The following is a 13,593-nucleotide window of genomic DNA, read 5'->3' on the forward strand; positions in this document are numbered from 1 at the left end:
TCACTATGAAACTCTGTTGCAACACTACAGCTCACATTGAGCAGCCAGCCTTATCTCTAGAGGGGTCAGTCACTCTACCAACTTGTGTAGTACGTGCTTATACCAAAGGTTGGGTTAACTAGTACCAAGAGGACAAGGCTGGTGCAGTCTACCACAGGGTACTGCATACAATCTTGCCTAACAGTAGTTTAGGGCTAGGGTGCGTTATTGTATGAGCTTGTCGGTGTTGCTCAGCAGCTCTGCAAGGTCCTTTGGTATGACATGTATGGAGGGGCTTTCTCTCCCCGTCACAAATCACTGCAGCTTCTGGTGCGTGAACCAGCATCTCGGCTTCAATTTGTGTTGAAGGCTCTCCATCTCTCTGCGGCAGATTACTGCAGTGGTCTGGCGACAAGTTGGATATCTCTGGGTTTTTCAGCTTGTTAGTTTTCCTTGCCTCCTGCTGAAAGACACTGTCAATTAGCTGACATTGGAGGTAAGGCTGTTGATGAGTGGTCTGCATAGAATAATGCTGGCACATGGGAGTGGGGGTGAATTGGGGCCCTCTCATCTGCCACCGTCCACCTCAAAGATATGACTGGTTCTGAATTTCCCTTGTCACACAATGTGTTTGTCTTGCCAGTAGTTGTTAGGTGTTCCAGTCTTCAATTTCAGTTGGACTTGCACATCTAAAAATGATTTGCAAATCTAACGCCCAAGACTGACAGGGCTGCTCCAGGGACCTTGAATCTATTGTCAGCCTACACAAGTGTGTCCTTATTTTTGCACATACCCGCTTCACTTACGTAGACTCAATCAAGAACAAGCAGATTGATTTGATAGCCCAGACATGCAAAAAAGAATGGAATAACTGTCCCAATGTGTGTGCTGGTTTAGAGGCATTGGCTTAACCATGACCATGCCATCTCTTCTTACTAGTAGGACTGGGGAGGGGTGGTGGCCATGTGCAATGCTGCTCTAGCGCATTGACACACGTTATCTTAATTAGTTTGCTGCATATTTTCCTCCATTCGTACATGTGTTTTAGTGATCTGGAGACCAGCTGTTGTTGCTCTCCTAGCATATGTATAAACACTGACGTTCCCCATCTGATCTCTTTCAGGCTGTTCCTGAGACCGCAGGCATCAAGTTCCCAGACTTTAAATCAGCTGGTGTCACACTCCGCAGCCAGAGAGTAAGTCTCTTTATCAAGAGTAAAACTGCACATCTATATCACATGGCTTTTTTATTCTCTTGCCTTTTCCACATTTCTATTTTTAACATGTGGCACACCATAATTTTGCCTGTAGTTAATTGGAATTATGTGGTTTCTTAAATTCATTGGATTTATGTACAGAAGTGGTGCAGCTACTCAAAGGAACAATGGAGAAAATGCCATATCACTTTGCACATTACAGGCATCATTAGTTGGGTGGAGTTCCATATAGAAATATCACTAGTGGGAGTTACTGTGTCCGCTGGCAGAATTTCCCCAATTCCAAGTTGGGACCAGGCCCAGTGCTATCTTAATAATAATCCTTAAATAACGCTGGCGGTGTTCCAGAAATATCACTTGCTTCTATTCCGCAATCAAATTGATGATGGAAATTGATAATGTACAGTAGTGGTTCATGACATGTACCTTTTCCAAAATGCACAAAGTGGTCTATTCTGGCCCTTTTATGCATCAAGTGGCAAGGTGATGAGAAGGGAGCACCACAGATGCTCACCCCTGTAGTATAACCCATTCTAAAAACATATTTTAACTGTATTGAAGGGAAGCACCAGTACATTCCTTCTGTAGAGTAAGAAATACCTAGACTGGCTCCACCAAAATTCCAGTCTAGCCACATAAGATGCTTGCTTTATCATGGATGGGCAAACTACCCCTTATCCCCTCCTCCCCCCGCCTGCCAAAATCAGCTCCTCTGCGCCGGACCAGCACCTTAACATGCATACACTCATTCATGCACCGTTCACTCCCACACGCACCCAGCCACCCCACGGCGTGCACTCTCACATTACATAATACAGAACGCACCCTTGCATGAACGCATACATACATACATACATCAAACATGCAGCACACACACATCTAAAAAAAAATGTTATTACCTGCTCTAAACCCAAATCAGTGTTCTGCAAGGAAGGCTTTGACTGCACTATGGCAGCCGGCACCCACGCTCTTGTGTCCACCTTGCACACAGGAAGCAGGGAGAGCTTACTGGTTCCCGTCATGCGCAGTGTGGCTGGAGCGCCTGGCGCTGCAACTACAACTTTTATTTTTAAACTCTGAGTGCATTGCATGTTTGGCTCTGGCTAGGGAGCTTGAATAGCTCTCCAATAGTGTCAGCCTTAGGGGAGTCGTCTCTTTAAGCGTTTCAGGCCACCCTCTCCTGCCGTGGTGCTCACTGGTGGTTTTGGAGGTTTGTGGGGGCGAGTGCTCCTAGGACTACCCCCTGCCTTTGTGCAGAGACCAAATGACTGGGTTGGGAATCCTTTGTACCGCCTGTAGGCCCAGCCCCCAATAGCTGTGCGTGTCACCTGGCCCCATAGACCACCTTCCTTTTGGCCACAAAGGTTGCTTATTCCTATAGGTCCAAATATCACCACGCAGCATTTTAGTCATTTTGAGGTGGTTGTTATTGTTACTGTTTTTATAATACACTCTGTATTTTTATGCCTGTGTTTTTGTTTGGTTGATAAAATACTTGAGTTCTATATAAGTGTGACCTAATACATGTGTACATGTTTCAGTGTACAAGTGTGGTGTATTTTGTATGGATAAGTGTGTGGACTAATTGCACCTTTGTTTCGGCCTACATCCTCTTCCTAGATTTAAGCCTCTATGCTCTGGCACATTACCAATTTAAGAGAGGTTTGGCTTCCCTTTTGGGCTGGGTGCTGTAACGCTCACCTGATTTCCACAGAGGCGCTGGGCTGGACTGAGCTGTCGCCGTGTCTTCTAGTGTGACTCTTAGATCTCGGCCTTCTCCTAGGGCTGGTCCCCTTCTCACGATGTACCGGACGTGTAGAGTGAGGTGTCTGCAGACGGAAGGACAAGGATTTAGGAACTGGATTGACTGAACTTCTCCTTCCTCAGTCCTCTTATTCGAACCAAGGGCGTGGCTTGCTCACCTTAGATATATTAAGGTCGGGCTCTCCATCCTGCGTCTTTGCAGGGGCGCAAGTACCAGTTACTTCACTGGTTCACTGACAATCCTCTTGATTGCAGAGGTTGATGTTGGAAGATACCGCCGTTTACCGCACAAGCGGTTTCTTGATAGTTATTGGAGCACCCTTAATTTAGTCCCTTGCTCAGTCTCAGGGTGTCAAGATTGAAATTGTAGAGGAATGATGCGGCGAGCAGGTGAGTAGGAAAGATGACCGGTTGCTGTCACCCTTTCTAATGTCTCTCTTTGTCCTGCAGGTTTAGGTGCAATGGACGCTGATGAATAAGTGCCCAGGATCGTGCAAGCGCGTATGTACGAAGAAGATGAAGCGCGGTGCACGTAAGTAAAATGACTGCTGTTTGTTTCAAAAGCACGCCTTAATGTCTCTTTTGTCCTTGCAGATCGTGGATGCAGAGAGCGTTGCTAGATGGATGCCGGCGAACGTGCAAGCGCGTAAGTAGAAAGTTTATGGTTGGTTTAGAATGCGCCTTAAAATGTCTCCCTTCGTTTTGCAGATGCCGGCATGCAGCGCTTCTTGAAGTTCAGAACGTGCGGAGCGCAGGTAAGCAATTCAAGAATGCAATGCTTAATCAAGTCCTTTTCTTTGCAGATGTCGATGGGGAGCCGAAGAAAGCGGCGGAAGGCTTTGGAAGATGCCGCCGTATTTGGTAAGTAAGAGCGCTGCTCTCGAATTGAATTCTGCTAACCTGTTGCTTTGTCTTGGCAGGTGCAGCTGAGGATCGGATCTCTAGCAGGTAAGGAATTCGTTTTCACAGGAACTGGAGCTGAAGAATCTCCGGAAGACTGGAGCTGACACGGTGAGCGTCCTGCTGCAGATCCAGAATAACGCGAAGCACGTTTCATCAATCGGGTGTGGTTTAAATAGCCTTCTGTAGTGCTTAGGCGTCTTCTTCCACAGCCTCACCCAGGTAAGAAAAGAGTTCCTGTGTTCTGATTCCAGGGAGTGGCTCCTGCCCCACCCAGACAGGAAAAGTAGTTCCAGGCAGAGAAGGATCAGAAGACCATCAAGCTGGTAAGTAAGCAGCATGGTCTGCTGCAGGTAGGTCCACCCAAGCACTCTTAAGCATTATGAGCCAGCGCCGGGACCGGTCATCTTTATGAGCCTGGTGCCACTGGCGCCAGGACAAGGTCCGAAAGGTCACGATAGGGACTGGCTGGTACCCAGGATCAAGGTTATGGGCCTGCTTCCAAGGATGTGAGGCAAGTCCTGACCCCTTGGAAGCAGGGATCATGACAGGTGCTCTGCCCCACCTTAAGGACAGTTGTTGACCGACCTCCCGAGAGGCATGTACAAATATTGCCTAAACAATGGGCTGGGAGGAAAAGCCCAAGTGGGAAGTTCTGCTGGGATTCTGAGTCTAGTTGGAGTGAACGAACCACAGTGGACTGAAGAAGGATATTAGGAATATCTTGAAGGAGACCCTTGCTGTGAAACAGCCAGAAGCAAAGGATTGAGGGCTCACACAAGAGGAGAGGAAGGCAGAGGGCCTTTGCTGTTTAGACTATTTTATAGTGTATGGCAGGATATTATAGTAATATGTTATGGGTTTTTTCTTGGCTGAAATCTTTGATTATACATTGCTCAGACAAGGTCTAGAATGGGGGGGGACTAACGTGACTGCTTAAAATTAGGGTTTTGAACATTGTGGTTGGCCAACCTTTGTTTTGGACATCCTAGGATGTCCCTGGAGCGATAAGGCTGTTTAATAACAGGATTGGGTACTCTGAAGACATCATGAAGCAAAACATAGACAATGTATTCGAAATTCAAACAGAAATGTTTTATTAAATTAAATGCCAGAATGATTGAAGGCCTAACTTGCCCTATGCTAAGGTGGCATTTCCAAACCTAACGAAAATAAGGAGAGTCTGAGCCAGGAGGTTCAACTTAAGTCTGTCTCCAAAACCTATACTTGACCTCACAACTAAAGCTAAACAATGTGTAGGGATGGCAATAATAAACGAAATAGTGTTCCAAATAAAGTTCTGAGCTTCTTCCAGCTCCTAGCGTACGTTCCAGCTCCCCTTCCCCAAGATCAATAGAATTCCACAAAGTCTCTCGGGGGTTCCCATTCCCAAGTTCAAGACAGTTCCACAAAGTCTCGGGTTTTCCAAGTTCAAGACAGTTCCACAAAGTCTTGGGGTTCCCTTCCCGAAGTTCAAAAAAAGCCAAAGTTAAAAAAAAAACCGTTCACCAAGGATTGGGACCCTTCCCAACGTCCTTACCAGTGTTACTTTCCATAGTTCACCAATTCACTTTTGTAATAACACAAGTCTCTTTCTGTACATTTTCTTTGACTTGCTCCTCTTGACATCCACATTCTTGCCTTCTATTCTCAGCTACTTTTCTATGTAGAGCACTTGGTCTAGGCACAGCTGACAAACCACATGGTCCACCCATCACAAGTCAGGCAACCGATGCTCCTTTCTTGGCTGTTATTGATCAGTATCTCTTTCATGCAGGGGTCCCCTCGGTCTAGGTGCATTTGACAGACCACACAATCCACCCATCACAGGTCACTCAACCGACACCCCTTCTCATCTGCTTTTTCCAACCACGGTTCACTGCTTTCCCTTAACAGTGAAGAGTAATGCTTGCAGCACGTTTACTTTCTTCCATCATTTTATCGTGGCTAGCTTGGCCACCATTCACTGCTCAGTCCTAGGCACTTGATACTTCTCCGGTTCCTGACAATACAGGTCTCCTTCTAACCTGCAGTTCTTTGACAACTTGACTTGTGTCAGTGATCTTCTCGTACCCTTCTTGGGATTTTACTTGCTTTGCCAATACTTATATTTCAGTCAATTCATTCTGTGGCACTCACCCTTTGCACAACTTTGCTTTTATTCCATTTGGAATATACTCATCTGCTTTTTTCTGTGCGACATTAAAAATAGCTTATTCACTCATACTTGTTACCTATTTTCATTCTGTATACTATTCAGTAAGGCTTTCAGTTCGTTCTATATTCAATATTCACAGGTTTATTATGTCAGTTTGATCAAGTTTGCAAACACTTGCCTCAGTATTCAAAAGTGTTTATAACAGTTTCTGTAACGTTGGTTATTCATGAAAGGCTTACCAAGTGGCACAGGTGGTGGTCACATAGTCAAATTGCCTGACCTTAGAATAGGATCCAAAGGGAGTAGGAGTGAGGATACCTTTAGGTTTCTCGCAGTACTTATTACAGTGTTTGAGGATGGTAACACCTCAACCCCCGTCCAACCCCATCCCCCCCCACACACCTCACTTTGTGTTGAACCATCGTTGACACTTTTTCATAGTCTTTTTTTGTCGTTTCCCCAGCCCCTAAGAGTGTTTGCCAACCCCATCCAGAGACTATGTTCACATAAAGGTTTGGTTAATCATAATTTTTGCATTGCTTCGCTTGGATCTTGGCTTTCCCATGTTAGGCAAGAGAGGTGATAAACTAGGCTGCTTTCTAGAGACTGGGACAAGCAAAACCAGTTGGCTCTTTTATAAAGTAAAGATTAAACTGTAGCTGTTTCTGGAATTTGTGGCAGAGATGTCTACATGATGGGAAGGGTCGCATTCCACCATAACCTAAAGCAAGCCAGATGTCTTTTTAAAGAACCATAGAGACTAGTGAGCTAATTGTTGGTAGCTAACAGCTGGGAATTCTTTTACTGGAGTGGGTCCTGGAGTAGCCCTTTACAGAAAGACCTTCAAGAGTGTGAACCTTTTCTGTTGTTAAACTAGGTCTTTGTAACAGGCCAAAGGACTCTCACGAGGAGGAACGATGGACCAAACTTGTCCTGCAATTGACTAGATTCTCCAGAGTAGGTTAAGAGATCTCCCAGTTCGATCCAAGAACAACAAATACCTATTTTTATTGCAAATGACTAATTGGTGTGGAGAAGCTGTAGAAGGATTATCGGGAGTGAGAATACCCAAGAGGACCTCAGGAGTGGGAAATTAGATTGGAACTCTGTACAATTCCTGCAATTATTAGGCTTCTCAGCCGTGATCTCTTCAAATAAAGAATAAAGCTCCATCAATCCTTACACCATGTTCGGTTTGGGCTGTTGATCAGTGTTTATCATAAACATTTGGACAAGGGGGACATATACCGAGAATAAAACGTGCTAGGGGAAATTGACGTTTTGCAGTGTTAACAGCACATTTTCTGGACAACCTCCCGCTGGAATTGAGGGCGTAAAGGAATGTACTTACCTTCTTGAAGAAGCTGAAGATGTTTCTGTTCATTTAACTAGGTTTTCACCTACTTCCCTGTTAGCAGACTTCTGTCCTGCAATTTTTTTGTGGTGGTCTTTCCACGCCTTTATGCCTGTGGGCTTTCAGCACGTAACAAGTACATACATAACTTTTACAAAATACAAATGCTAATATGGGTTTAAGATCTGCAGAACTTTGTCTGCCTAACCCGCTCCTTAAAAGAAGGGTAAAGGTAGTTTAATATCCTCTGTCATGCAGCTAGTCTGCCTGGGACTACCCAACCCCTTATTATGAATGTATGTATTGCCATGAAAGCTTTACTGTTTGTGTAACCATCCTATACTTTTGGATTGTATGATTCTGATAGGCGAGTAGAAGAGCTTTTTTGCGGTGCTCTGTAATACAAGCTCCACGTTAAATTGTGTACATTTATTAGACTTTGGAATTACAGGTTCTTTGGTTTGAAATAATTATTGTATTAAAGCAGGAGTTTAAATTTAGTTTCTCCAGCATGGGGTCTGGCATGGATTCACATGCTCATGAATATTCCCCGTCATGAGGCCGGGAATCTTCGGTAAAAAAAAAAAATCAGTTTTGTTTCTGATCTGTCTTTCTTCATAGTAACAAATCACTGATCTCTGGGTCATACTGCCCCCAGTCAATGACTGCCCTCTCCCTAAGCCCCTCTCCTGGCAGCCATCCTCAGATTTTTACCGCACGCTCAAGTGTTGGGAGTCCTCGTGTTTAGCTCTCGAGCTTTTGCTGCGTTTTCGCACTTTTTCAAAGAGATTTTCTCATTTTTCGGTCAAATAGAGCCTCAAGCTCCACCATGTCTACATCCGATCAACGGGGACCCGTTTCGGATCTTCTACGCCCCTCAAGGGTGAAGTTTTCGTCGAGTTACGCTTCTTGGAGGAGTCCAGAAGTTTCTGCGGCCTACCCGGACATGGCCCAGGAGAAAGGAAGCTCGACGCCGGAAAGATGTTCAGAGTTTGCCCTGGATGCCAGCTGCAGAATGTGTTCAAGGAGGACGAACACTCGAAATGTCTCTACTGCCTTCATGAGGACAAAACGCACGTGGAGAAGGACTATGCATTTTGCGGGAACATGTCAGAACGGACCATCGGGGACCGACACCTTCGTCTCTCCAACTTGCTGGAAGGAAAGAGCCCATCAAGTGAGAAGAAGTAGTAGTAGTCCGAGCGGTCTTCTAAGTCCTGTGAGGGCGCCCCGGCGACAGGGGCCCAACAGAAGGCAAAGCACCGCAGGTCCGCGGGCACTGGGAGCGCCGAACGGTCGGGCTCCTCTGCTGCCAGGCAGGGCGCATCCTCTCCAGCGCCATCAACCACGAGCCAACGCTCTGGCTCAGGTAAGAGGAAGGGCGAGAACTCGGCAAAGCTTCTGGAGAGGCCCCGGTCGATCTCGAAGGATCCAGCAGAGGGGGACCGAGGCGGTGACCCTCACCCCAAGGTGAAGGCCACAGGCCCGCAGAAGGTGGTGAAGGCCTTGATTCACCCGGCCAAGGCCTCTATCAAGGAAGTCGCGGCAGCCCTGGCGCAGCCTGAAGAGGCTACACCAGTGGAGGCGACCTTGGGGCCAGAGTTTCCTTGCCACCGCAGAGGAAAACCTCTTTCAGGCCCATCGAGAAGACCCCCGTGAAGACCCCGGCGGAAAAAGAGGGGGGGAGCCGGTGGCCATTGTCGGCACAGACACAGCCTCCGAGGAGGAACTGGTTGAAGTCTTGGAGAGCCTTGACGAGGGCGTCGAAGAGGCCCGGTCCCACGGGAGGGATCCCGACGAAGAGGACGACGAGAGCGCCGGCGGCACCGGCGAGGTTCCTAGTTAACTGTCGCTTCTGGAGCCGCAGGACAACTCGGCAGCCATTTTGTTTGCAATACAATCCTTATGTTCGGAGATGAGGACGAGGTTGCCCCTACCACCGACGGAGGAGCCGGAATCCGGCCCGACGGAGGAGCCAGAGCCAGGCCCGTCGGGAAGTTCCCCAAACAAGAGAAGACGGACCCATCCAGCCCCGCCTTTTCAGCCCTCGCGGCCTGCTCAGCCTTTGCCCACGTCCCCGTACCTGGGGATGACACGGTAATGGACACGGCCACGACGGGTACGGATGACGACGGTGGGACGGAGCTCCCATCGCCTCCAGCCCGGGCCTGCCCGCCCCAAGGAGATTGGGTCTTTCCACAATATGAACGCCAGGGCATCTGAGCTTTTTCAGCTTTGCCCTGAAGAGAAGAAGAAGGAAGGTTTCCTTTACCAACGGCACGAGGCCAAGAGGAAGACGGTCCTCGCCGTGCCTCTGCTGGATGTCATCTGGGACGAGGGTCTCACCCTTCTCAAGAACCCGTCTACGACGCCTGCCAAGAGGGATCGGTACAAGAAGAGGTACCGGGTCCCCGATGCGGCACCTTTGTGCCTTAGGGCGCAACCGACCCTTGACTCGGTCGTCTCAGCGGCGGCCAAGAAGAAAGCGGGGGGGGGGGCACCGGCCTCGACATCAACTTCCCCGCCGTACGGCGAAGGTAAGAAGCTGGATGCAATTGGACGAGTTATCTCGTCGGCGGCAACAACGATTAAGGCGGCCAATGCCCTCACGATCGTGGCCCGCTACGACAGGGAGTTATGGTACAAGAACGCCCCCCTGTTGGACTTCCTACCGGACGACAAGAGGGCTGAGGCCCTGGAGATCTTGCAAGAAGGTGAGGTGGCGTCGGACCACGCCATAACGGTGGCAACGGACATTGCCGACATCGGTTTCCGCCAGATAGGCAACGGCGTTTGCCTCAGACGACGAGGGTGGCTCAAGGTGACGGATTTCCACCAGGACATACAAGCCAAGGTTTTGGACATGCCGTTCGACGGGAACAAGCTGTTTGGGAAAACGGTGGATGAGTCCCTCCAAGCCATCCAGACGGACACGGAGACGGCTAAGGCCCTGGGAGTTCTCCAGCAACGAAGGCCGTCCTTTCGGAGCACTGGAGGTAAGCAGGGTGCCTCCAAGGGATTCGGCGGTAGCTCCTCTACGTACCGCCAAGTGGCCTGCTCCTCGTCGCAGGAAGCCTATAGAGGACGAGGTAAGTCGGGTGGATCCCGCCGTCGTCGCCAGGGAGGCCAAGGCAGCAAGGCGTCCTCCAAGCAAGATTGAACCGACCCTGGCGTTGGGCCCCCACCGAAGCACCCCGATGGGAGGCCGGCTGGCGAAGTTAGTCAGCGTGTGGTAATCCATCTCCACCGACCTTTGGGTGCTGGATGCCCTGGCCCAGGGGTACGCCTTCGAATTTCTAAAAAAGTGCCCCCGCATTCCTCCCGTGGCCAGGAAAGAAAACCACGTCCCTCAACTGCTGTTGGAGGTAAGGGCGATGCTCAAGAAAGGTGCCATTGAGCTTGTCCCAAAGAGGCTCCGGGGCTCCGGAGTATACTCAAGGTACTTCCTTGTGAAAAAGAAGCCAGGAGGGTGGCGCCCATCCTAGACCTGCGACGACTAAACAAGTACATCAAGGCACAGAAGTCCCGGATGGTCACCCTCCAGCACGTGCTGGGACAGCTGGAGGAGGGTGATTTCCTGTCGTCGTTGGATTTGGAGGATGCATACTTTAACATTCCCATTCTAAAAGGGCACTGGAAGTTCCTCAGGTTCGTGGTCCAAGGGCGGCACTACCAGTTCAAGGCTCTCCCGTTCGGATTGAAGTCAGCACCCAGGGCTTTCACCAAGTGCCTCGCTCCAGTGGCGGCGCGGCTGCGCCTGCAGGGGATCCATGTCTACCCCTACCTGGACGATTGGCTCATCCGCGCAAGGACAAGGGAGCTCGCCGTAGAACACATAGCGAAGACCGTCCAGCTGCTCACGGCCCTGGGGTTATCCATCAACTTCCCCAAGTCCCACCTGGTCCCCTCTCAAGTCGCACTGTTTCTGGGAGCCAAGCTCGACACAGTGGCGCGTCTGGCCTCGCCGTCAGAGGAAAGGACAAAGGCCATCCTAGGCAAGGTGCAGCTTCTGCTGGCCACGGACGTGGCCAGATTGAGGTCCATCAAGTCCCTCCTCGGGATGATGTCTTCTTGCATTTATCTTGTGCGCCTGTGCAGGCTTCGGAAGCGCCCTCTACAGGAGTTCCTCGACGCTCGCTCGATTCAAGCGACGGGCAGCTTCGAGGACAGGATACTTCTCAACGAGACCTTCCGACGAACGATCAGGGCGTGGGGCACCTGTGCTCATCTAGCGGCAGGGACAGACTTTCAGACCCCGGCCCACCAGGCAACGGTGACGACGGATGCCTCCCTGGAGGGGTGGGGAGCCCACACCGGAGATCTTCATGCGAGTGGCCTTCGGCTCCCGGAGGAGAAGCCGCTCCACATCAACATCCTGGAGCTCCGGGCAGTGTTCTGGGCCCTCAGGTCCTTTCTCCCGTCCCTCAAGGGCAAGGTGGTGAGGATCTTCACCGACAACACCACCAGTATGTTCTACATCCGGAAGCAGGGCGGAACCAGATCCCCGGCCCTATCCAAGGAAGCCCAGGACCTGTGGCATTGGGCCGTTGCTCAAGGGATGTTTCTAGTGGCGTTTCATCTGGCAGGGATAAAAAACACCATTGCCGACTCACTCAGTAGAGAGCTGTGCTCGTGCCACGAGTGGGAACTATGCCAGGATCAGGTGGACCGACTCTTTCAGCGATCGGGCAAACCCCAAATCAACCTGTTCGCGACGGCGACGAACTCCAAGTGCCAGAGGTTCGCCAGCAAGATTCCCCAACCGAGGAGCATGGACGATGCTTTCTCGTTCCCCTGGGACGGCCTGTTCATATATGCATTTCCTCCGTTGCCGCTCCGACTCATCAACCAGCTCAAAAGGTCCCGGTGCAGAATGATCCTCGTCGCACTGGCGTGGCCGAGACAGATCTGGTTCCCGGACCTTCTGGACTTGTCAGTGTCCCCACCAGTCAGGCTGTTGACAGATGCAGATCTTCTCTCCAGAGAAGGAGGTGCCATCCTTCATCACGACCGGAGTCGCTGAACTTGCAGGCCTGGCTCCTACAGCACTACTTTGGAGGGTACGATATCTCGGCTGACAGCAGAGAGGTTCTTGCAAAGGCCAGGGCCTCCTCAACTCTCAAGTGCAACAGCCATAAGTGGAAGAAAGCTTCTCTGTCTGGTGCCGTGCACAGAAGATTAACCCTCTGCGGATTACGGCCCCTCAAGTACTGCCGTACCTACTGTCGCTGGCCAAGGCTGGACTAGCTCACGCTTCCATCAAGATACATCTGGCTGCGATCTCCCGATACACCAGAGCTACGGGACGGGCGTCCTTGTGGTCTCATCGCCTGGTGAAGTAATTTATGAAGGGATTGTTTTCCGATCTTTCCCGCCGGTGAAGGCTCCTGCCCCGGCATGGGAACTCAACGTGGTGCTGTCTTGGCTCATGGGGGCGCCATTCAAGCCTCTGCATTCGGCGCCATTGAAGTTCCTGTCGTGGAAGACAGCATTTCTTGTGGCCATCACCTCCGCACGACGAGTGGGAGAGATCCAGGCCCTATCCTGCAAGCCTCCATACTTGACTTTTCACAACACGAGGGTGGTGCTGAGGACGCACCGCTCCTTTATGCCCAAAGTGCCGTCGGACTTCCACCTCAACGAGCCCTTGGAGTTACCAGTTTTCTTCCCATCGACTTCGTCACCGGCCGAGAGGACTTTGCACTCGCTGGATGTGGCTAGAGCGCTGAATTTCTACGTGGACCGCACGAAGAGTTTTCGGAAGACATCACAGCTATTTGTGAACTTTGGACCTGTGAGCCAAGGGAAGGCTCTCTCGAAGGCTTCCATTTCCAGATGGCTCTCAGGCTGCATCATGCACTGTCACCGGTTGGCAAACAGACCGTTGCCCGGCCGTCTGAGCGCCCATTCGACCAGAGCGATTGCTGCTACCACAGCGTTCTTGTCTGGTGTGCCCCTGCTGGACATCTGCAGGGCTGCTACGTGGAGGTCGACGCACACCTTCACGAGATTCTACTGCGTCGACCGGGATTCCAGGGAGGAGTCCAGAGTCGGCCAAGCAGTGCTGCGCAACCTGTTCGCCTGAAGGTGGGCCTGGTGAGGAGGTAAGAATGTTTAATGTTGAGTTTATGTAATGCTTAATGTTGAGCCTTTGCCATCTCCTGTGGTTGTGCATGTGTGTACTGCTATGTATTCTTATATTCATGAGCATGTGAATCCATG

The 13,593-nt window shown here is 50.3% G+C and overlaps 1 protein-coding gene across 2 annotated transcripts in view; it reads left to right on the plus strand.

The window, feature by feature from the left end:
• DMAP1 (DNA methyltransferase 1 associated protein 1) overlaps positions 1-13,593 on the plus strand; it is a 674,969-nt gene that overhangs the window by 298,064 nt on the left and 363,312 nt on the right. For both annotated transcript variants that reach the window (XM_069642317.1, XM_069642318.1), the window contains exon 8: positions 1,103-1,174. In XM_069642317.1, coding sequence (XP_069498418.1) covers positions 1,103-1,174 — 72 coding nt within the window. The remainder of the gene's footprint in view (positions 1-1,102; positions 1,175-13,593) is intronic.

This window comes from Ambystoma mexicanum, chromosome 1q (genome assembly GCF_040938575.1).
Source record: "Ambystoma mexicanum isolate Mex_15411 chromosome 1q, UKY_AmexF1_1, whole genome shotgun sequence".
Classification (NCBI taxonomy): Eukaryota; Metazoa; Chordata; class Amphibia; order Caudata; family Ambystomatidae; genus Ambystoma; species Ambystoma mexicanum.